Source organism: Protopterus annectens, chromosome 1.part2 (genome assembly GCF_019279795.1).
Source record: "Protopterus annectens isolate FY-2018-M chromosome 1.part2, PAN1.0, whole genome shotgun sequence".
Lineage (NCBI taxonomy): Eukaryota > Metazoa > Chordata > Ceratodontiformes > Protopteridae > Protopterus > Protopterus annectens.
Genome location: NC_056727.1, coordinates 707197158 through 707222761, shown reverse-complemented (window position 1 = coordinate 707222761; position 25604 = coordinate 707197158). Strand labels below are relative to the sequence as shown.

The window sequence follows — 25604 nt, the reverse complement described above, 5'->3', positions numbered from 1 at the left end:
CTTTCAAGGACCTTCTACAACAAGGTCAACTATTGATAAGAACGGACACCACCACAGTTATGTGGTACATAAACAAGCAGGGAGGAACACATTCCTATCCCCTATGCAGACTGGCCATATCACTTTGGAACATGGCCATGGACTTGCAAATGGAACTACAAGCACAGTACTTGCCAGGCAAGGAAAACACGCTGGCAGACAACCTAAGCAGGAATATGACAGATCCACACGAATGGATGTTGCATCAAAAAGTTTTTACAGAAATAATCCAAGAATGGGGAAGGCCAGACATAGATCTCTTTGCCTCCCACAAAAATCATCAATTGACAAAATTCTGCTAGAGGACCTTCCACCCAAAGGCCTGGAGAGTGGACGCTCTCTTTCAGCTGGACATCAATGACAGTTTGTCTTCCCGCCTCTTCCTCTGCTGCCCAAAGTCCTACTGAAGACCAGAGCAGACAGACCAAAGATGATCCTCATTGCTCCAGACTGGCCAAGGCAACACTGGTACCCACTCCTGAGGAGCCTGACTCATTCCCCTCCATGGACCCTGCCTCTAATGCCGCCTCTTCTGACTCAGCGCAGCTTCAAAACTCTTCACAGTCAGCTAAAAACACTCAATCTAGCTGCATGGAAGATTCCTTAGCATCACAGCAGGCCCTACTCTCCAAGGAGGTGCAGGATGTCATTTTGGAGGCCAGAAGGCCATCAACTAGAAAAGCTTACTCCATAAAATGGAAGCGTTTTGTGTCTGGAATGAGAAAAAGGGCCAGAACCCTGGAAAACTGAATTTACCTCAAATACTACAATATTTGGCTGAACTACTAAGCAGTGGACTTTCGTTCTCCTCCATCAAAATCCATGCCTCAGCCATTTCTGCAGAATACAACACTGATCCTCCTTCATTCTCTCACCCTCTTTTAAGACAGTTCCTCAGAGGGGCTAAGAATTTAAGACCTCCAAGGAAACAACCAATACCTGCTTGGGATCTAAATTTCATTCTGGAAAAACTGACTTTGCCTCCTTTTGAGCCAGCTGCTTCATCAGATTTGCAATATTTGTCCTGGAAAACAGCTTTCCTTCTGGCTATCACTTCAGCTCGTAGAGTTTCAGAACTACAGGCCCTCATGGCTGTCCAGCCTTTTATCATCTTCCATCAGGACAGAGTTTCATTACGAACCAACCCTTCCTTTATGTCTAAAGTGGTATCCAGGGTAGCTTTAAATCAGGCCATACATTTACCTACTTTTTATCCTAATCCTCAAAACAAAAGGGAGAGATTACTACATTCCTTGGACATCCACAGGCAACTGCGTTATTATTTGGACAGAACAAAGCCTTTCAGAAAATCAGAACAGCTCTTTGTGGCCTATGCGGTAGGAGCTCCAGGAAAGCCAATTTCCAAGCAGACAATCTCAAAATGGATAGCCCACTGCATGCGCTTTTGCTATTCCTTTCATGGCAAAACTGTTCCTACAGGCATTAGAACTCATTCCACCAGGGCCACAGCCACCTCTGCAGCCTTCCTCAGAGGAGTTCCTACCAAGGATATCTTGGAAGCAGCCACTTGGAGTTCTGTGCATACCTTCTCCAAACACTACAGCCTACCATACTCCAAATCTAGAGCAGGCTTTGCCACTGCAGTCTTGCAGGGCATTTTGGCTCCTCCTAGTTACACCTAGTGCCTACCACCCCTTTCTTAACTTTGGGATTCTACCCATCTGTTATGACTGCAGCTGTATGCACGATGAACATAGTACAGTTTTGTACCTACCATAAATGTAGATGTTAGAGTGCTAATACAGCTGCAGTCCAGGTTTCCCTCCCTCCTTCCCCTCTAGGGGTATTCTTTTATGGTGTAGCTTGCAACTACTGTTTTTTGATTATATTGCATTGCATTACTTCATAATTTTATGTATTGCCTTCCTTCTGGGGGCACCTGACATCTGGGACAAGAAAAACTGAAGAGCATGGCGTCGGCTGGTTCTTTTATACCCCTGTTGCACTGACGTCAGGGAAGAAGCGATGACAACCGACGCCGGACCTAGACTTTGGAATTCGGCCGACCGAGGACCCGCCTGACGGCAGGAGAACCCATCTGTTATGACTGCAGCTGTATTAGCACTCAAACATCTACATTTATGGTAGGTACAAAACTGTACTTTTCAGTCCCAGGGGGGACACAGAACTAAGCAGTGGAGGGCCTCCACTTCCAAATCTGCGAATAATAAGCCCCCCCCCCCCCCATGGTAAACTGTCTCAATGACTTCCTTCTAAAATTTCCAAGCACTTCTCAACTAATTGCCCCTTTGGGGGAAAGATTGTTCTTCATGCAAAGAATTGGAAACTCATTACCCAGGACAAATTGGTTTTAAATAGTGTCCCAGGGATACAGATTTCACATGTTCATCGTGTTTCACTGTTGCAGTCATTACTCTTGGGTTTTCCTGCTGGCAGGCTACCCAAAGTCCGCCAGAATTCCAAAGTCTAGGTCCTGCGTCGGTCGCCGTCGCCTCCTCCCTGACGTCAGTGTGCCAGGGGTACAAAAGATGCAGCCAACGCCATTTTCCTCCGTCTTTCTTGCTGTGCCAGAAGCAAAAGGAGTTTGCAAGTGCCAGTCGGCCGACTCCTGAGATTTTCACAGACTAATTTCAGATCCGAAGTGTTCATTAAATCCAAGTACCCCGTTGGGGAAACATTTTTTCTTGCTCCAGACCGATGTCAGAAAAAATTAACAATTGTATTTCTTGTGGGAAGCAAATACCTCATAAGGATTATCATTCTTACTGTATTCCTTGCCTAGGGCCCTGATCATAACGTTGCTAGCTGTCGGTTTTGTGCTAGATTCAACAAACGCACTATTAAGCTTCGGTTTGATTTTGCTTATTACTTTGGCCAAAAATTCAATTACATAATGCCGTCGGAACAGCCGATGACCGGAGTTTCTAAAAAAAACACAAGGAAAAAGAGAAGGACAGGCATCAGAGATCCAAAACCGACGAGGCTTCCGCTGTCAGTCGCCATTCACCGATTCTCAGTGAGGCGCTTTCGCAGCCCCTGACACCCGCTACCTCAGAGCCACAGGCCGCTGACGACTCCCACGTGGAGCCAGCTAGGCCTCTGGATACTCAAGGTATTGGACACTCTGAAATCATTCCCTCAGATGGGTCCGGAGCCGCTGAGCAGGCATCGGCTTCTGAGAGTGTTTTCAGACCTACACAGCTATATGTAAAGCCTAATTCAGCTTCAAAAGCCAAGACTACATCAGCTTTAAAGACGAAGAAACAAGTACAGCATTCTCCAGGACAGACTTTCATTTCTAAGAAACAGATGCTGAAAATGGCCGAAGACCTTATAACCTTGATCAGGGGTTCCCATCCCCCTCCTGACAAGAGGCCTAGGCAAGAGACAGACTATGACTCTTCAGATCAGGTTTCCATTTCCTCTGACTCCTCTTCTGTACAGGAATACTCTCTTCCTCCCTATGAGGATTCTGATGCTGAAGAATCCATTCCTTCAGCCTCTCCTCCTGAGGATTATTCTTTTGGGGAAACCCTGCATACCATGAGGGAGCACTTCCACTGGGAGAGCTAAGATTACTCAGAATCAAAGAAAAGGCTTAGAGATTTTCTTTTACTTCCTCAGTACAGGCCTCTTGCTATTTCCACTGTGCTAGACATTGTAGATGATGTATTTTCAGAGTCCGGCCTTTCTCCAGACTCCTTGCCTCCATCCAGCTCCTGTTAAACCAGATCGATACTACATGGTTCCTGATTCACATAAATTTCTTTATAAAAACCCTGCTGCTGACCCAGAAACTATTTTTCAGGGTCCCAAGGGGGTTAAGGCCGCTACTGCAAAAAACCCTGTCCCTTCTGACAGGGATTCAAGGGCACTAGACAGATGGGGGGAAAAAGGTTTACACTTCTGCTACTTTGGCTGAGAGGGCTTTAAACTGTCAATTTCATATGATTAAATATCAGCAATACTTAATGTCACTGTTAAAACAGAAAATGTTGACTAATTCTGATTGTACAGAAAATAAGGAAATACAGGATTTATTGCATGCAACTGAACAAGTGGGAAAGCATACATTGCAGTGTGGTTTTGATTCTCTGGAGGCCTCCTCCTGCAGGGCCACAGTTACGGGCTCTGTCATTAGGAGGCATGCTTGGTTAAAGGAACAAAATCTGCCTGATCATGTTAAAGCAAAATTATTAGATGCTCCATTACAGCATGATATTTTATTTGGTGTTAAAGCAGAGGAGGTTTTGAAGAAAATGGAGGACAAAGCGAAATCTGTGCAAAAAGTAAAGGATTTCTTACAGTTTCAGCCACCAAAATTTAGCAGGAGCTGGCCTACAAAGAATTGGTCCTTTCCAGTGTTGGACAGGCCACAACGAGGCAGATACAGACGTCCCAGAGGCAGATCCCAGCCCCAGGGCTCATACAGGCCTAAACAGTGGGGCGCTTCTACCTCCAAAAGTGGAGAAGACAAAGCACAGCCATACAGGAAACAGTCCCAATGACTTGCCTCTGCCAGCACCAAGCTCTTATCTTATTGCAGCCCCCTCAGGGGGGAAAACTAGCACTTTTCTGTCAAAATTGGCACATGATCACCCAGGACAAATGGGCTTTGAATATAGTGTCCCAGGGCTACAGGTTCCACTTTCACACCCTGGCAAAGGCAAAAGGTATGCCACACAATCAATGGGCAGAGACACAAAAACAAGTTTCGTCCCTTATGCAAATGAGGGCCATTCAGCAAGTACCACAGCAAGAGCAGGGACAAGGATTTTACTCAAGACTTTTCTTGGTTCCCAGAAAGGACAAAGCCTGGAGACCAGTACTGGACCTGTCTTTTCTAAACACATTTCTGGATGTTCCAAAATTCAGAATGTTAACTCTGCAGCAGCTTCTGCCCATGCTGGGCAAGAAGGCTTGGCTTGTAACTTTGGACCTAAAAGAGGCATACCTGCATATACCAATCAGACAATCTTGCAGAAGATACCTCAGATTCATAGCTGGCTCAATGCACTACCAATTCTCTGCACTGCCCTTTGGCTTATCTACTGCGCCCAGGGTCTTCACAAAATGCCTGGCACCAGTAATTGCATTTTGCAGACAAAGAAATTCAAATTTATCCTTGCTTGGACGACTGCCTTATACAAGCAGAGAACAAGGACACTCTACTAAAGCATCTGGCGTTCGTAAAAAGATTATTAATTTGCCTAGGGTACATGGTAAACGAAAATAAATCAAAACTAGTACCCTATCAAGAGATAATATTCCTGGGTGCAAGCTTAAATACAACTGCCCAGATGGCTTATCTCACGCCAGACAAACAAAGGCAACTAACGTCTTACTTCAAAATGTTGGCAACAAAGACCCAGTTATCTGCAAGAAAATTTCTGCAGGCTTTGGGCTGCATGGCATCCTGCATTCTGCTAATTCCATATGCCAGACTGCATATGAGGAAACTTCAATGGTACCTAAAAAGTGTCTGGACTCAACATTGTCAAAGCCTGAAAGCATTAATTACCCTCATTCCTTGCCTGCAACAGGAGTTTCGATGGTGGGCTCATGCCTGTCACCTCAACAAGGGACAGCCATTCACTCTACCCACAGCCAGGCAGTCAGTAACAACAGATTCATGAAATTATGCCTGGGGAGCACACATGGCAGGAAAATGTATTCAGGGCCACAAGCCAAATACATCTACATATCAATCAAAAAGAGATGCTAGCTGTTCAGAATGCCCTGACAGCTTTCAAGGATCTACTCCATCCAGGACAACTACTGATAAGGACGGACAATATTACAGTCGTGGTACATAAACAAGCAGGGAGGCACACATTGCTACCCCCTCTGCAGACGAGCCATGACTTCGTGGAACACAGCATTGACTTATCAAGTACACCTGCAAGCACAATTCGTGCCAGGAAAGAACAGTACTCTGGCAAACAAACTAAGCAGAAACCTTATGGATCCCCACGAGTGGAAACTGGATCCGCAAGACTTCAGCATGATAACAAAGGAATGGGGATGCCCAGACATAGATCTATTTGCCTCCCTTCACAACTGCTAACTACAGAAATTCTGCACAAGGACTTAGCACAAGCAAGCATAGAAAGTGGATGCTCTGTCATTCAGCTGGAAAAGTCTAACCGTATATGCCTTTCCTCCCCAAGGTACTCCTAAAGGTCAGACAAGAGAAGCCAAGAATGATTCTGATTGCCCCAAACTGGCCACGCCAGCACTGGTACCCAATCCTAAAAAGCTTGTCTCAAGGCCCAGCCTGGACATTGCCTCTAATTCCTCACTTACTGACCCAGCGAAACAATCAGATTCTGCACAGCCAACTCAGGACCCTAAATCTGGCAGCATGGCGGATAATGTAACCATTCAAAGCACCCCTCTCTAAAGCAGTGATGGATGTTATTTTGGAGGCCAGGAGGCCCAGTACCAGAAATCTTATGCAGAAAAATGGAAAAGATTCAGTGCTTGGAACCAGGCACAAGGAATTGACACATCTTTACCAAATATTCCTCAGATTTTACAATACCTAACTGAGATGCTGGACAAAGGCCTATCCTTTTCATCAATTAAAATTCATGCCTCTGCCATTTCAGCTCATTACAATACGGAACCTCCTATTTTTTCCCATCAATTGCTAAGCCAGTACCTCTGAGGGGCCAAAAACATAAAACCTCCAAGGAGAGCCCCAGTACCTGCATGGGACCTCAATTATGTCTTGGAAGAACTCACACTGCCACCTTTTGAGCCAGCCAAATACAGCTGATATAAAGTTTTTATCTTGGAAAACAGCTCTGCTCCTAGCAATAACCTCTGCAAGACTAGTTTCAGAGTTACAGGCACTCATGGCTGTGGAACCTTCCATCTTCTTCCATCTTTTTCCATCCAGACAGGGTTTCTGTAAGGACAAACCCAACATTTATGCCTAAGGTAGTGTCCAGTGTGGCCCTTAACCAAACCATTCATTTGCCTACCTTTTATCCAAACCCACAGAGTAAGGGTGAGAGACTTCTGCATTCCAGTATAAGGTTCTGCAGTTCTAGCCATTCAAGTTGTTTGAGGTTGAGGCAGTGGTGAGTTTTAAAGGGGGAGCATGTAATGAATCTAGCTATGCTATTATAACAGGTGGAAAGTTTGGAGAGGTTGTTTTTAGATATATATATATAGCAGAGGCATAGAAAAGGGTAGAAATGAGGTGGGTCTGGGCAATAGTTTTCCTGGCAGTAGGGGTAAGGAAGGGTTTAATTCTATAGAGGGTACCAAGTTTCTTGTTATCTGATTTTATGGTGGAGTTGATGTGGTCATCGTAGTTGAGACGCTTATCAGTTGTTACACCTAGTAGGTGGGTTGTAGTATCTGGGGTTATATTGGTAGCATTGTTAGAGGTTATAGAGAAGAATTAAGAATTTAAGAGTTGGAGTAAATAGCAGTAGTTTTGTTTTTTGGGGGTTAGGAGGAGGTAGTGTTGCATGAACCAGTTTTCAACATTATGAAAAACAGTTTGGGTGAGGGACTGGAGAGAGGCTATATTCTTAGCTGTACAGATTAAGGTGGAATCATCTGCATATTGAATGCAGGTGGCTTGAGGTATGTTCATGTGTAGATCGTTGATAAATAAGGAAAAAAGAAGGGGACCTAAGATAAAGCCTTGGGGTACCCCAATATTTACTGGAAGTAATGTAGACAGATTGTTATCCCAAAGTACTGCTTGCTGTCGATTTTCCAGATACGACCTAAACCATTGTAATGCTTGTGGGTCGAGAGAAAAGGGCCTTTAGTTTGTCTAGAAGTAAGTTATGGTTAACCATATCAAAGGCTTTTGACAGGTCAATAAATAGTGCAGAGGAAAAAGTTATTGTTACGATTTTTATTTATAGAGTCGGTGAAGGATAGTAGGGCAGTTGTGCTATGGAATGGTCTGAAGCCATGTTGGCAGTTTGCTAGGAGGTTATATTGTAGTAGATGGTTTAGTAATTGTTTGTGAATACTTTTTTCCATTATCTTAGCTAATGGGGAGAGTAAGACAATAGGTCGAAAGTTAGAAAGCTCAATAGAAGATCCACCTTTATGTAGAGGGATGATGTGGGATATTTTCCATATGGTAGGGATTTTGCCTTCTGAGATAGTTCTGTTAATAAGGATAGAGATGGGATAGTCTGTGGCTTTTGCGGCAATTTGTAGGTACTCAGATGGGAGACGGTCAGCAGAAGGGGTGCAAGGTTTCAGTTTTTGAAGTAGCTTACAGATGAGAGATGTAGGTACAGGATGTCCTTCAAGGATGCATCTTCAGTCCTTGCATATGGGTTGTCCTGCCTCAGGCAGCCCTTCGGTCGTCCGGATTCCAAAGTCTTGGTCCGCCGTCTGCTGATGTCGCCCCTTTACCGACGTCAGAGCGCCTGGGATATAAAAGCGTCAGCCGACGCCATCTTCCTCAGTCTTTCTTGCCGCGCGGTGCCCGAAGCAGAAGCAGTTCGCAAGTGCTGGTTGGCCAGCTCCTGTAATTTCAGCTAACCGAAGACTTCAAAAAGCTAAGTACCCCGTTGGGGACTATTTCTTGCCTCAGCCGATGTCAGATCAAACGGTTAAAGTTAATGATTGTTTAACTTGTGGGAAACAAATACCTCATAAGGATTTCCACTCTTACTGCCTCCCCTGCCTAGGCCCAGACCACGACGTCTCGGCCTGCGCAGCCTGTGCATCCTTCAATAGACACACTCTTAGGCGTCGGTCGGAGTTTGCAGAGGAATTTTTTGGGGATAGTTACTGTTACAAGATGCCGTCGGAGCTTCCGACTACTCATTTAACCAAAAAACGGAAGGACAAGGACCGACACGCGCGGTCCGTGGTTTAGGCCGAAACCGCGGTTAGGCCTACTGCGAGTGTCTCTGTTTCTGCTGAAACGGAATCCTTGGTGCGTCCGACCTACGAAACCGCACAACCGACAACCTCGGTCCCGGAGACCTCCTCTGAGTCGGTCATAGAATTCCCCTCTGAAACCGGTGCTCTGGAGACAACCGACACCATTCCTCTAGATAAAACCACTCCAGCACGTGGGGCAGCCAGGCCTCCTGCATCCATGTCCATTAAGGCATTTACCCGTGCTAAAGCTGCTAAACAGCCAAAATCTCTCCCTCCCAAGGCTATTCCTCAGGGATCCACTACAGGTTCACAAATTTTAACTCTAGCTGAGGACCTTATTTCCTTAATTAGGGGCTCTCAGCCCCATCCGGACAGGGGCTCTCAACCTCCTCTAGACAAAAGGCCCAGGGTTGAGCACACAGATCCCCAGTCTTCTGATGAGGCCTCAGATGACTCTGCTCTATCAGACAACCAGGAGGAGGCTTTTACGGCCTACGAGGATTCTGATGCAGAGGAATCTATTCCCTCGGCCTCCCCTCCTGAAGAGTTGCCCTTTGGGGAGACACTTCACGCCATGAGAGAGCATTTCAAATGGCAGGGCCAGGAATTCTCTGATTCCAGAAAGAGGTTAAGGACTTTTTTGCATTTACCTCAGCATAGGCCTTTGGCTATTCCTCCTGTTTTAAATGTCATTTATGATGTGTACTCTGAGTCTAGTACTTCTCCAGACTCCCTTCCTCCGGCTCCTATCAAGCCTGATAGGTACTACAGGGTCCCGGACTCGCATCATTTCCTTTACAAGGGCCACTCTGCTGACCCAGAAACTGTTTCTCAGGGCCTTAAAGGGGTTGCAACCACCACTACAAAAAAAATCCTCTTCCTTCTGAAAGGGAGTCCAGGGCTTTAGAGAGATGGGGTAAAAAAGTGTATACTTCTTCCACTCTTTCTATGAGGGCATTAAATTGTCAATTCCATATGATACAGTACCAAGAGTATTTGTTAGATGAATTGCATAAAAAACTTTCTTCGCCTGAACCCCTAGATCGCAAGGCACTTCAGGATCTGGTACATAACTCTCAACAGGTTAGCAACCATTTCTTGCAGTGTGGTTATGATGCATTGGAAGCTTCATGTAGGTCAGCAATGACAGGTGCAGTCATACGTAGACATGCTTGGCTGAAGGAACAAACTCTGCCAGACCATGTTAAAGCAAAGCTACTGGATGCTCCGCTGGAAAAACAAAAGTTATTTGGCTCCTCGGCTCAAGAGGTCTTAAAGAAATTTGAGGAAAAGGCTAAATCAGTACAAACAGTCAAAGATTTTCTCCAGGTCCAGCCACCAAGATTCAGCAGAAATTGGCCTTCTAAGAATTGGTCCTTTCCAGACACAGACAGATCTCAAAGAGGCAGAAATAGACGTGCCAGAGGTAGGGGGCAAGCTCGGGGCTCCTACAGAGGGCGTCAATGGAAGGCTCCTAACCAGAGAGGCACTGCAGGGCCTACAACTACTACACAAGGACCATCTCAGTGACTTGACTTTGTCCCTGCCAACCAGGTCTCAATTGGAAGCACCTTTGGGCGGAAAGCTATCTTTATTCTCAAGAAGACAAATGGACACTGCAAATAATAGACAAAGGATACAGGTTCCACTTTCATACATTACCAAAAAGACAAGGCATGCCGAACCTGCCACCAAACCAAAGGGCAGAGGCTTTAAAACAAATTTCCAAAACTACTACAGATGAAAGCAATAGAAAGGGTTCCTCTCACAGAACAAGGCCAAGGATTTTATTCCAGACTTTTCCTTGTTCCAAGAAAAGAAAAGCAATGGAGGCCTATTCTGGACTTGTCCGCACTGAATACTTACCTCATTGTGCCAAAATTCAAAATGCTGACCTTACAGCAACTCCTTCCCATGCTGGGCAAGGGGTCATGGCTGGTAACTCTAGACCTCAAGGAGGCATACCTGCATGTCCCTATCAGACAAAGTTGCAGAAGACACCTCAGATTTCTTGCAGGTTCAGAGCATTATCAGTTCTCAGCATTGCCATTTGGCTTATCTACTGCGCCCAGAGTATTCACGAAATGCCTGGCATCAGTAATTGCACATTGCAGAATTCAGGGGATTCAAATATGCCCATACCTGGACGACTGCCTCATACAAGCGGACAGCCAGCAAACACTGGTAAAACACTTAAACTATGCCATCCGACTACTACAGGCCTTGGGATACACAGTCAACATTCAGAAATCAAGACTTGTTCCATCCCAACGAATAATTTTCCTGGGTGCAAAACTGGATACAAACACCCAGATGGCTTTTCTCACAGAAGAAAAACAAGCACAACTACCGGATTATTTCAGGAAACTGACAACACAAACCCAGCTAAGTGCAAGGAAAATCCTGCAGGCCCTGGGTTACATGGCATCTTGCATTCTTCTGATTCCACAAGCAAGGCTGCATATGAGGAAACTACAATGGTACCTAAGGAGTCTATGGTCTCAGCACAGTAACAGCCTAGAATCTCTGATCCCCCTCATTCCATGCCTTCAAAAGGAATTCCTGTGGTGGGCAAGAATTCCTGTGGTGGGCAAAAGCAAGCCAGTCAAACATGGGCCTGCCTTTCAGCAAGCCACATACCAGCCAAACCATTACAACGAATGCCTCAGATCATGGATGGGGAGCACACATGGAGGGCAGATGCATTCAAGGACAATGGGCACAAAAAGAATTGCATCTGCACATCAACCAAAAGGAAATGCTGGCAGTGATACATTCCATCGAGGCCTTCAAGCACTTCCTGCACCAAGGTCACCTGTTAATAAAGACAGACAATACCTCAGTTATGTGGTACATAAACAAGCAAGGAGGTACCCATTCATACCCTCTTTGCAGGCTGGCGATGAATCTGTGGGAGCTTTCCTTAAAACTCAATATAGAACTACAATCCCAGTTCATACCAGGAAAAGACAATGTACTGGCGGACAGCCTGAGCAGAAACATCATGGATACACATGAATGGATGTTGCACCCAGATGTCTTTCTCCAGATAACAAAATCATGGGGAAGGCCAGACATAGACCTTTTTGCCTCCCACCACAACCATCAACTGAGGAAATTCTGCACAAGGACATACCATCCTCAAGCATGGAAAGTGGACGCCCTCTCCTTCAGCTGGAATACTCTAACAGTATATGCATTCCCACCGCTGCCACTGATGGCCAAGGTCTTACTGAAGATCAGGACAGAACAACCAAAAGTAATTCTGATAGCCCCGGACTGGCCAAGACAACACTGGTACCCACTGCTAAGAAGCATGTCACGCACGAAACCTTGGCCTCTTCCACAATGGCCACTTCTACTGACACAACACAATTACAAGACTCTGCACTCCAGCCTCAAAACCTTACAACCGACAGCCTGGAAAATACCTTGACTCCTCCCCAGGATAAACTATCCAAAAGGGTACAGGATATCATCATGGAAGCCCGGCGTCCTTCCACTAGAAAAGCATATTCAGCAAAATGGAAAAGATTTCGTACCTGGAACACCACAAAGGGTCAAGATACGACAGTCATGAGCATTTCACATATTCTGGAATACTTGGCTGAAATGCTCCATAATGGCCTTTCTTACTCCTCCATAAAAATTCATGCTTCAGCAATTTCAGCAGAGTACAACACTGATCCACCTGTATTCTCTCATCCTCTACTAAGGCAGTTTCTAAGAGGGATAAAAAACATCAACCCTCCAAGGAAACATCCAGTGCCTACATGGGACCTTAACTTCATGTTGGAAAAATTAACTCTTCCTCCATTTGAACCAGCAGCATCTTCAGAGCTACAATTCCTATCTTGGAAGACTGCCTTCCTTCTGGCCATAACCTCAGCAAGAAGAGTATCTGAATTACAGGCCCTCATGGCAGTACAGCCTTTTCTCATTTTTCATCAGGACAGTCTCTCTTTGAGAACCAATCCTTCATTCATGCCAAAGGTGGTATCCAGGGTCTCGCTGAACCAAGCTATTCACCTGCCGACTTTCTTTCCAAATCCACAAAATAAAGGAGAAAAACTTCTGCATACTTTGGACATCCACAGACAGTTGCGCTACTACTTGGACAGAACTAAGACTTACAGAAAAACCGACCAACTCTTTGTAGCATATGCTGTTGGTGTACAAGGAAAAGCAATTTCCAAACAGACAATTTCAAAATGGATAGGAAATTGCATTCGGTTCTGTTACTCTTTTCATGGAAAAGCTGTGCCAGCAAACATAAGGCCTTCACCTCCACAGCCTTCTTAAGAGGGGTGGCTACAAAGGACATTTTAGAAGCTGCTACATGGAGCTCCGTGCATACATTTTCTAAGCATTACAACTTGCCCTTATATTCCAGATCCAGAGCAGGCTTTGCTAGTGCAGTCCTGCAGGGCATGTTAGCTACACCATCCTTTTCTTAGTTCCTTCCTCCCCCAGCTGGGCTATGGTACTCTACCCATATGTAAGGACTGCAGATGCATCCTTGAAGGACATAGTACAGTTTTGTACCTACCATAAATGTAGATGTCCGATAGGTATGCATCTGCAGTCAGGTTTTCCCTCCCTCCTACCCCTCTATGATATACTATGGGTACATATCCCTCATTTTAGCTAGCTGGGATTATCTTTTGTGGTGTATTTGTTTTTTATTACTGTGCATGTTTGGAATTTGATAATTTCTCCAAATTTAGCCTTACTTAGAGGGCAACTGGCATCTGGGGCAAGAAACACTGAGGAAGATGGCGTTGGCTGACTCTTATATCCCAGGCGCTCTGACGTCGGGAAAGGGGCGACATCAGCCGACGCCGGACCCACACTTTGGAATCCGGCCGACCGAAGGGCTGCCTGAGGCAGGACAACCCATATGTAAGGACTGCAGATGCATACCTATCGGACATCTACATTTATGGTAGGTACAAAACTGTACTTTTTATTTGAAAGGTAGGAGATGAAATCTTAGAGGTATTTAGTGGGGAAGCAGTAAAAGGTGGTAAAGAATTGGCTAGTGTTTGAATGGCTTCTGTAAAGTAGTTATTAAAGGCTTCAGGGATCTGGTTGGAGTTATGATTGAAACCTGCTGGGGCCAGAGTAGTAGAGTGACCTGGCTGAAGAAGTTTGTTTATCCTTGACCAAAATTTTTGTGGAGTTTGTTGGCTAGTTTGTTGGAGATGAGGGTAGAAGTCTTTTATGTCCCTAAGAACACCTTTCTTGGTGGCATTTCTTAACTGTTTAAAGTGGAGGTGATGTGATGGACATTTGGTGGCTCTCCATTTAGCCCAGATTTTATTTCTGAGGACCATCTTTTGCCTAGTTTGTTTTGTGAGCCATGGGGCAGATTTGGTTCTTATTCTAGTAGAGCGATAAGGTGCATGGTAATCTAGGATTTGAAGAAAGTTAGTGTTAAAGTAGGTCACAGCCTCATCAAGTTCAAGATGGGTCAGTGGTAACCAGTCACATGCGTGCAGTTCATTTAGGAAGCTGTCTGGATTAAAGAATTGTTTTGAGTGGGAGGTTTTGAGATTAAGGTTATTTGGGATATGGACTTTTTGTCTAATGTAGGTAAGCATATGGTCACTGATGTCATCGGGAAGGGTTCCTGGAGTATAAGTTTCAGGGTGGCTGTTAATAAGGATCCAGTCAAGAGTAGTTTCCTTACTGCTAGGTTTGTGGATTCTAGTAGGAGTGGTTATTAATTGTGAGAATCCAAAGAGATTTATGTGATTAGTAGGTTTAGGGGAACTGCAGGTGGACCAGTCAATGTTAGTCTCCCGGTACAATGGTCTCCTGGAGTAATTGGGTAGAGAGGTAACCAAGTAAGTTTTCAAAAGTATTGGTATTGTTACCAGGGGGGAGATGCATACAAATTAGATAGATTTGGAGTTATTGATTTGGAGTTTGATGTTCAGGATTTCAGATTTGGTGTTTAATGATGGAAACACATTAAAGTACTACTAAAAATCAAACAGGACAAACCAATGATGATTTTGATTGCTCCAGACTGGCCACGCCAACACTGGTACCCCCTCCTGTGCAGTGTGTCATGGTTATCTCCATGGCACCTGCCACAGACTCCTTCCCTGCTGTCTCAGCAGGAGAACCAGATTCTGCACCCTCAGCTAACACTTTACCTGGCAGCCTGGCTAATTACTTAATCTCTCCTTTACCCTCCCTCAGCAAGCCTGTGATGGATATCATTTTAGAGGCAAGGAGGACTAGTACTAGAAAATCTTATGCTGAAAAATGGAAAAGATTCTGTGCCTGGAACCAATTTCAAGGGATGAGCACAGCAACGCCCAATTTACCTCAGGTTTTACAGTGCTTAACTGAGATGCTTCACAAGGGCCTGTCTTTTTCCTCCATTAAAATCCATGCCTCAGCTCATTATAACACAGAACCTCTCCTCTTCTCTCATCCACTGCTCCAGCAGTTCGTCAGAGGGGCCAAAAATTTGAGACCACCTAGGGGAGCTCCAACCACAGCCTGGGACCTCAACTTTGACTTGGAGAAACTCACTCTACCTCCTTTCGAGCCAGCTGCTACTGCAGACTTAAAATGTTTTCTTGGACAACAGCTTTCCTTTTAGCAATCACTTCAGCTAGAAGGTTATCTGAATTACAAGCCCTTATGGCAGTGGAGCCTTTCATCTTTCATGTGGACAGTGTGTCCCTCAGATCCAGTCCATCCTTCATGCCCAAGGTGGTATCCAGTGTGGCTCTTAGTCAGTCCATTCATTTGCTAACCTTCTTTCCCAATCTGCAGAATAAACTGGAATGGATACTGCATTCCTTAGATGTGCACAGACAACTTAGTTTCTACTTGGACAGGACAAAACCTCAAAGGAAATCTGAACAACTGATGGCAGCATTTGCTGCAGGGGCAGAGGGGAAGGCTATTTCAAAGCAAACCATTTCTAAATGGATAAGCCATTGCCTTCATTTCTTCTAAGCACCATGGAAAACCTGTCCCCCAGGGGATCAGACCTCACTCCACCAGGGCTGCATCTACCTCTACAGCCTTTCTCAGAGGAGTCCCTACTAGTGACATCCTAGAAGCTGCTACCTGGAGTTCTGTACATACTTTGACCAAGCATCATCATTTGCCAATTTTCTCTAAATCCAGAGCTGGCTTTGTCACTGCAGTCTTGCAGGGCCTTATAGCTGGCCCTAATGCTATCTAAATTCCTCCTCCCAACCATAGCTTTGGGAATCTACCCAAATGTAATGACTGTAACAGTGAAACACGAAGAACATAGTACAGTTGTGTACACTTACCATAAATGTAGATGTTCGAGTATATTTCACTGTTGCAGTCCTGGTTGCCCTCCCTCCAGCCCCCTAACTTCTTTTGGCTGTACCTCTACTTTCCTTTACTATGCTTAAAAGCCTTTTTGGTGTATTTGCTTTTTTGTTGGAGGTATATCTTTGTACTTTTATATTTAATTGCTTCCCATTAGGGGGACATCTGACATCTGGTGCAAGAAAAACTGATGTAATGGTGTCTGCTGCATGTTTTATACCCCTGACGACATGGAAGAAAGCACAGCAACCGACGCAGGACCCAAGACTTTGCTAATCAGGCCGACTGAGGGCTACCTGCAAGCAGATAACCCAAATGTAATGACTGCAACAGTGAGTACACTTGAACATCTACATTTATGGTAAGTGTACACAACTGTACTTTTCTCTCTGTGCTAACCCATCCATTCTTCCCAAAGTAGCATCAGAAGCTAACATTAATCATGCTATTAATTTTCCTGTCTTTTTCCCTGATTTCCAGAACAGGGGTGAATATAATTTACATTTCTTGGGTGTACACAGACAATTGCGATTTTACTTGCACAGAACAAATCCCTTTCATAAATCTGACCAGTTGTTTGTCTCTTACTCAAAGCCCTTCTTAGGGATGCTAGTTTCTAAAGTGATTGTTGCTCGTCGAATTTCACAATGTATTATTCGAGCATATTCTGGCAAAGAAATTTCTCCTCCATTCAGGTCAAAGCACATTCCACCAGGTCTGTGGCCACTTCAGCGGCATTTTGGTCCAGGGTGTCACTGGATGATACTTGTTCTGCAGCTTCTTGGTCCTCATATCATACCTTTATCTCGCATTATAAATTAGACTTGGTATCCAGGAGTAGGGCATCCATTTGTTCTGCAGTGCTCCATAATGCCCTTCCATGAGGGTCACCCAGCTGTTATTAGCCAGGGACTCTGTTCCATAGGTTGAAGACCAAATGAAGTCAAGTACTTCAGATAAAGAAGTTATGTACTCACCATAGTACATAACATTCCATCTGAGTAGTTGTACTTCATTTGTTTCAGCAATCCTTCCCTCCTCCTTCCTGACCTTGTCAGTATTGCCCTAGCCTTGTATATGGGAGATTTACATTCCAGGGGTGTCCCTTATACCTGGCTCAGGAAGTTTAGTATGCCAGTGGTAAGGTCCTGTTGGTTTGGGCTTATATTTTGTCGAGCAGCAAACTCTATCTGAAGGGAGGAAGGAGATGGGCCGTTATGGGTAAGGGGAGGAGCTTGGAGCTCGGATCAGATGCTAGTGATGTGGCCGTGTCGGATCCGTATACGCCACAGGTTGAAGACAAATGAAGTACGACTACTCAGATGGAACGTTATGGTGGGTACACAATTTCTTTTATTTTGTTTAAGGTGAACTGGCAACCCGGGGAAAGTTTTACTCAAGTAGTCCTGGCATCTATTTGTCCTGCATATTATTGCAGATAGACTTAAAGATAAAGCATTGTGGTAAGTGCTTGTAACATTTTTCTTTGTGATCAGCTTTGAATGCATAATATGTTAATAATTAGCTGACATTCATATTTTTTCTGCATTGTTCTAAAAGTATTTTTTTTTTCTTTGTTCAGGGCCAAATGTCACAAGTTAAGGTATGGAACAGAACTAAATCAGGGAGACATGAAACCTCCAAACTATGATTCAGGTAAGCATTGTATGTATTGTAAATATTTTGTATACTGTAGAAAATTCATGTAGCAAGTGATCCAAGTAGCTTGGTGTTGTCTGCAGCTGCAGTCCTTCTGATGTAACTGAATGGCCCAGCTAAATATTTAGATGTGAAATTGTTCGATCTCGCCGTTTGTTCTTACACACTGGTTCGGAGCCGGCCGCATCACAAGCTCTGCATCTAAGAGAAGCTTGAGGCACAGTCTACATCCCATGATCCTCCGCTGTTATCCCTCAGATCTAGTTTGCCACTGCAACAGATCGCGTTGAGGAGAGCTCGGGCCAGTAAAACTTTGTATTTTTTTTTCAGTATTTTGAGAATTTAGAGCTATTTAACCTAATTACTGTAGTTAATAGTTGTGTGTGTGTGTGTGTGTGTGTGTGTGTGTGTGTGTGTGTGTGTGTGTGTGTGTGTGTGTGTGGTTTTTTCCTCATAGGGGGTTTTCATTATATATATATATTCTAATAATTGTAGTGTTTTTGGCTTAGGCCTATTTTAGTCCTGTCAGGGCTCTGACAGCAGTAAATATTTTCTTCTATACTGTTAGTAAGAATTTTCTTAACTTTTAGTATTTAGTTCTTGTGTGCAGTGTATTAGACATGGCAGAGAAAGCTAAATCTGGTTTCAAAAGATGTCAGTGTGGACAGAAAATGTCCATCATAGACAATCATGCTTCCTGCATCTACTGTCTTGGCCCTCTCCACCTGCAGGAGGACTGCTCTATTTGTCACTCCTTCAGTGGAGGGGTCATGATGGAAAGGCGCAGGAAGTTAATCGACAGGGGCTTGCTAAAGCCAGACTTTCAAGAAGCCTTGGAGAAGGCTGATCAGGCGTCGAAGGGGTCGAAGACTTCGAAGGTATCGGAGCCCAGGTCTTTGGCTCCGAGCCCCTCTACTAAGGTTCAGTCGCCGGCTCCACAGACCTCGGGGCCGAGCATAGAGTGTTTATCTCTGATCGAGGCCCAGGTCTTGGAGCTGGTGTCTGAGGTGCCTCCACCCTCGATCCTTCGGTGGCATCTTCGGCCCCTTCGACCCGTTTTTCCAGGCCGCTATCTGATACTGACGTGGATCGAGTGGTACAGAAGCTCATGGAGAACACGGCTCTGTCCAAACTAATTGCGGTTTCGTCCCAATTGGTATCTAAACTTGAAGTCCTCCCTGTATCTCCTGCAGATCCTCCTTCGAGACCCATCGAGTCCTCGGAGCCGGGAGAAGAGGAACTGATGATGATTGAACCCTCTGTACCGAAGCCTTCCTTAGTGCGATCGGCACCACTGACCTAGACTCCCTCAGAACCCATCGAGGAGTCGCGGAGCCGACGGTCTCTCCTCGGTTCCGGGGCCGAGAGTCGAACCGAACCGTCTGTTCTTACTCTCCCCCTCGGAGCCTCGGCACAGATTAGCTCGGCTCTGTCCTCGGGGTCGGAGCCCGTGGTCCTGGTCTCGGGAAAACTACCGTGCTCTTCGGATCCTGTGAAGTCCTCGGCCCGAGCCCCCGGTGCCTTCGACGTTATGAGGAAGGTCTTGTCTGAGAACACATTTACTTCATCGGAGTCGTCCTCTCCTTCCCCCAAAGGGCCGCTTTCTGTTTCTGTACCCGCGATCCCTCCCAAGCTTAGAGACCCAATGCCTCAGCCAGCCCCAGAGGGTGTCCCCTGTTCCTCGGAAGCTTCACCAGATGCTCCCTCTGATGAAGTCCCAAGGAAGAAATTGTGCAAAAGGAGGTACATTGATTCCCCACAGGAATCATTGACATCGGACACCGATTTGGATGAGTCAGAGGGGTCCCCACGGTCCCCCTCTGAGGATGTCTCACTAGCTGACATCCTGGAGATCTTGAAACAGAGGGGTGATTGGCAGACCCTTGCCCCCACTGAGGACGAATCGGTGTTGCTGAAGGCTTTTGGGGCTCAACCTTCTACCTCCTGGGTGACCCCGCCCTTCGATGAGTTAATGGACCTAATAGCTCGAAGGGCGTGGGAGACTCCGGATACAGTGGAACCAGTCCCTCAGAGGCCGAATAAATATATCAGTGTCCCCCAGGACAAGATTTATCTTACTAAAGGAGTCCCAGTGGATGCTGTGGTGGTAGCGGCAGCCACGAAGAAGGAAATGTCCGAGGCATCTTCCTCTGTCCATCCTCCTAACAAGGATTCTAGGACTATGGACAGGTATGGGAAGCGCGTTTTCAGTTCAGCGACTTTTTCCATGCGTTCGCTGAACTACCTCATGCACTTTGCGCGTCTTCAGAGAGATCTCCTTAAGGAGCTGGGAGATGCTCTCCAGGGTAACACAGATGCTGCTGTCTCGGAAAAGGTAACAGCACAGCTTAACACCCTCACTTCGATAGTAAACGCGTCCATGAGGCTCATTTCGTATGCAGCCGAGGGTTCGAGTAGGGCTGCAGCTTCAGCGATTGCTCTGCAGAGACGATCCTGGATGCGCCTGTGCTCCTTTGCGGAAGCCTTCAAGTCTTACTTTACCAACGCCCCTTTTGATGGTGCCACCCTGTTTGGACCCAAAGTAAAGGAAACTCTCACTCGGTGTGAGCAAGAAGGTAAGACCCTGTCTGCCGTAGGGGTCCGTTTTTCCGCCCCGACCAGACCGTACCCCAAAGGGCAAAGAGGCGGAAAAATGTGGTTCCGAAAGACTCTGGGATCTTTCCAGTTCACACAGAGTGATGCCCCCTCCAGAGGCAGAGGAGGGAGAAATGGAAGACGCCACCCAGGCGGCAGAGGGGGGTCCGCAGAACCAGGGCGACAGGGAATACCGTCCCTGGGAAGCCCTTCCAGCACTCCTGAGGGGAGGCCCGACTGTCATGCTCTGGAGGCAGTCAGGGGTCGCTTAGCTTTATACCCAGAGGCCTGGCTAAATCTCACTTCAGATTCCTGGGTAAAAAGCATAATAACCAGAGGTTACAACATCCCATTTATAACCCCCCCCCCCCCATCAAAAAAGATTTCCAGATGTTCCACCCAGTCTGCGAGATCAAGCAGCCATAGAAATAAGAAAGCTGCTCAAAAAAAAGTCATCCAACCAGTCCCGGCGGACCAGATAGGATCCGGAACTTACTCAAGGTTCTTTTTAGTTCCAAAGAAGACAGGGGACTGGAGGCCAATATTGGACCTCAGCAAACTCAACACCTTCGTAAGGAAGGAAAAATTCCGGATGGTCACACTACAATCGATCCGTCCCTTTCTGCAGAAGGATGATTGGATGTGCTCTATAGATCTCAGGGACGTGTACTACCACATCAAAATGGCCAGAGCGTCCAGAGATCACCTGCGCTTCCGGCTGGGAGCCAGTCATTTCCAATTTCGAGCTCTGCCCTTTGGTCTCACCTCAGCCCCCAGGGTGTTCACCAAATGCATGGCAGTAGTGGCGTCTCACCTGAGGCGGCTAGGATTCCGGGTGTTTCCGTATCTGGACGACTGGCTCCTCACCGCCACCACCAAGCATCATCTTGTACAAGCCAGGGACTACACAATCAGTCTCTGTTCCCATTTAGGAATCTCAGTCAACTTCGAAAAATCTGCCTTATCGCTCTCACAGCATATCTCATTCATAGGGGCGGAGTTAGATACTACTACAGCTCTGATCAAGCTTCTCCAGATAAGAGTGTCAGCCCTCAGGGATCAGGTCGCTATTCTTCTTCAGAACAAGAAAGCTTCTGCTGCGCAAGTGCTGAAAGTCCTAGGCATGATGGCAGATACCCTTATTGCAGTTCCTCTGGGCAGGATGCACATGAGGGTCCTCCAGTGGCTGCTCTTCGCTCAGTGGTCGTTCCAACAACTTCCTTTGTCACACTACATCTTGATCACGGAGTCTTGCAAGCGGGATCCTCGATGGTGGCTGAACAGCCAAGATCTGATGATGGGTCGCCTATTTGTACTACCCGGCCCTACAGCCACAATAACCACGGACGCTTCCCTGATGGGGTGGGGGGGGGGACTTTTTCAGGGGAGAACAGTCCAAGGAGAATGGTCCAAGATAGAGTACAATCTGCACATCAATGTCCTGGAGTTGAGAGCAGTGTTTCTAGCGTTGCAACACTTTCACGACTCCCTACCTCTAGGAACAGTGGCAGTTCAGACAGACAATATGTCAGTGGTCTGGTACATAAACAAACAAGGTGGAACCAGGTCTTATCCATTATGCAGAGAGGCCCTGAGAATTTGGCAATGGGCTGCATCCACAGGCCACTTTCTGATAGCAACGCACATCCCGGGGTCATCCAACATCATTGCGGACAGGTTGAGCAGAGCCATCCTGTTGCCACACGAGTGATCCCTCAAAAATTAAGTGGCGGAAAGGATTTTCTGCAGATGGGGTCAGCCTTGCTGTGATCCTTTTGCATCCCCCTTAAATGCCAAATGCAGAAGCTACTTTGTCCTACTTCCCCCTTCAGGGGGTGCCCCCAGGGATGCACTGGTGCACGATTGGCCCCCGGGTCTCCTATATGCATTTCCTCCTGTTCCTTTGATACCCACATTTCTACAGAAAGCCAGGAGTCTGGAAAGGACGATCATCCTAATAGCACCATTCTGGCCTCGACAGATCGGGTTTCCCTTTCTTCGAGCCCACCAGATGGAGGAACCATGGATTCTTGACTCAGTGCCAGACCTATTGACTCACTCGTCGGGAGTTCCTCACCCATCCCTCCAGTCCCTCAAACTGACAGCTTGGCTGCTCCGCTTCCCAATTTAGCCAGGTCGGATTGTTTGTCTCCAGCAGTACAGCACATTCTAGTTTCTTCCCACAAAGCCTCCACCAGGAAACTATACAGGAGCAAATGGAAACGTTTTGCGTGTTGGGCATCAGGGCAAGGTATAGATCCCTTGGTAGCACCGATGCACAAAATTTTGGAATTTTTATCTACACTCTTTCACGAAGGGGCTTCTACTTACACAATAAGAGTACAGTTAGCGGCCATATCTAACTTTCATGTAGGGGAGAAGGAGGCTCTACAGTTATGTCCCACAGGCTTTGAAGAGCTTTCATGAAGGGTACCTTTCACCTCAGTCCACCCATTCGGGATCTGGTTTTTCCATGGAACTTGAATTTGATGTTATCTCAACTTATGCTACCACCCTTCGAACCAGCTTCAACGTGTTCACTTAAGTATTTGTCATGGAAGGACTCTCTTTCTTATTGCTGTTACTTCAGCTCGTAGAATATCAGAGCTGCAGGCCTTGTCCGTTAGGCCACCGTACATGGTTTTCCATCCAGACAGAGTCTCCTTGCGTACAAATCCGTCATTCCTCCCGAAGGTATGTTCTGTACTTAATATTAACCAATCCATAGAACTTCCCACATTTTTCAAAAACCATTCTAACAAGTTGGAATACATGCTGCACAAATTGGATGTGCATAGGCAGCTGAGATTTTACCTGGACAGAATAAAGGATTGCAGGAAATCAGATCAGCTGTTTGTTTCATTCGCAGATAATAAGAAGGGCATGGCAGTAACAAAATGCACATTATCCAAATGGCTTTCGGACTGCATAAATTTTGTCTATTCAGCTTCAAAACAGCCACTTCCGTTCAAACCTAAGGCTCATTCTACTTCTCTAGCCCATGCCGCTCAACTACCGTTGGATACTATTTGTGCAGCGGCGATGTGGGCAAAGCCTCATACTTTTGTCACTCACTAAAAAGTGGACAGGACCACCAAGGACAGGGCATCCTTTGGTTCCACTGTACTCGGGAACATTCTTTTGTGAGTCACCCAGGGTAACGAAGCTAGGGACGCTACCCGTGTGTAAGAACAAACGGCGAGATCGAACAATTTCACATAAAGAAGTTATGTTCTTACCATAACGTTCCATGTGAATTGTTCATCTCACCTTTGTTCTTACATCCCCTCCCTCCTTCCCCCACCGCGTTCTGGAAGAACGGGTATTACTACTGTCTGGTTGGTGTTCTCTGGGTTGTTTACCCTACCTACTCTTTAGTAGGTTGCATAATAGCTGTACATCTGTCGGTGTTTAGTTCTTATGTTTCAGTTTCAAGTGTGTGATTGCGTGAGCGCTAGACGCAGAGGTTAGTAGTGCGTTCTGGGTTCTTGCAAACTAGATCTGAGGGTTAACAGCAGAGGATCATGGGATGTAGACTGTGCCTCGAGCTTCTCTTAGATGCAGAGCTTGTGATGCGGCTAACTCGGAGCCGAGGATCGGCTCCGAACCCGTGTGTAAGAACAAAGGTGAGATGAACAATTCACATGGAATGTTATGGTAAGAACATAACTTCTTTTTTGCTTGGGTTATTGAGCACACAGATAGAAAGAGGACATGCAGAGCAGTAGTACACTATGTTTTAGAATTTGTTTCCAAGCATTTGTGGTAATGAAATGTGACATAGATCTATGCTGCCAGGCTAGACAGTGATGCCTTGGAGTTAACAAAAGGAAAAGAAAAATGAATGCAGAAGAAATGCTTTAAACTGAGCAAATAAAGCAGTGGTTTGCAAAACTTTCTTTTAAGAGGTCAATGTGTTGTTACCTTGTTTGCCTTTTTTATGATACACTTACCTGATCATATTTGTTTTTTTAATAGTGAAACTGCACTTTTGCAGTGTGTGTAGTCAGCTATTAACTCTTGTATAGTGATGTTCTTCGTGTTTCACTGTTGCAGTCATTACATTTGGGTTATCTGCTTGCAGGTAGCCCTCAGTCGGCCTGATTAACGAAGTCTTGGGTCCTGCATCCGTTGCTGTCCCTTCTTCCATGACGTCAGGTCATCAGGGGTATAAAACATGCAGCCAACGCCATTACATCAGTTTATCTTGCCGTGCGGTGCCCGAAGCAGAAGCAGTTCACAAGTGCCGGTCGGCTGACTCCTGAAATTTTTGTTTTCGAGTTTCAGAACCGAAGTCTTAAATTAAAGCCAAGTACCCTGTTGGGGAAACTTTTTCTTGCTCCTTACTGATGTCAGTAAAAGTTAATGGTTGCATTACTTGTGGAAAGCAAATACCTCAAAGATTTTCATTCGTACTGTATTCCTTGCCTAGGCCCTGACCACGACGTACCTTGCTGCCGATTTTGGGCTTTATTTAATCAGCACACTATCTGTCGTCTGTATATTTCCGCCTCTAAATATTTCGGTTCTTGGTTTAATTATCCAGAAAATTCATCGGTTAGCCATCCGAGTACCGGGATTCCAAAAAAACCCACAAAGATAAAGACAGACAAAGGCCGCTGAGGTCCAAAACTGCCGACTACGCTTCTCCTAAACCAGTCGTCAGTTTGCCGGTACTCGGTGAGGTGCTTTTGCAGCCCCTGATACCCGCTACTTCTGATTCGCAAGCCTCTACTGAGACCCATTTGGGGTCCGGTATTCCACGAGATGCTTGAACTATGGAACCCGCGGATCTCTCTACCTTGGATGGGTTCGGAGCCGCTGTGCAGGCACCGGCTTTTGAGGGTGTATTCAGGCCAAAGGACTTGCATATTAAACCGACACCTCCTTTAATTAGGCCTAAATCTTGACCCATGCCTAAAAAAAACAATGCCCAGGCCACATGCTCAGGCCTCTGTGCCTAAAAAACAAATGATAAGAATGGCTGAAGATCTAATAACTCTAATCAGGTGTAGCCAACCCCCCCTTCTAAGAGACCTAAGACTGAAGTTGATTACGAATCTTCTGATCAGGATTCTGTTTCTGATTCTTCTGATGATCTGGATTTTCCCTTGCCTACTTAT

General features: G+C 45.9%; 1 protein-coding gene across 4 annotated transcripts in view; it reads left to right on the top strand.

The window, feature by feature from the left end:
* The window catches only part of STRN (striatin), a 2479646-nt gene that overhangs the window by 669980 nt on the left and 1784062 nt on the right, over positions 1 to 25604 (top strand). For all 4 annotated transcript variants that reach the window (XM_044058581.1, XM_044058573.1, XM_044058566.1 and 1 more), the window contains exon 3: positions 17810 to 17883. In XM_044058581.1, the coding sequence (XP_043914516.1) occupies positions 17810 to 17883 (74 nt within the window). The remainder of the gene's footprint in view (positions 1 to 17809; positions 17884 to 25604) is intronic.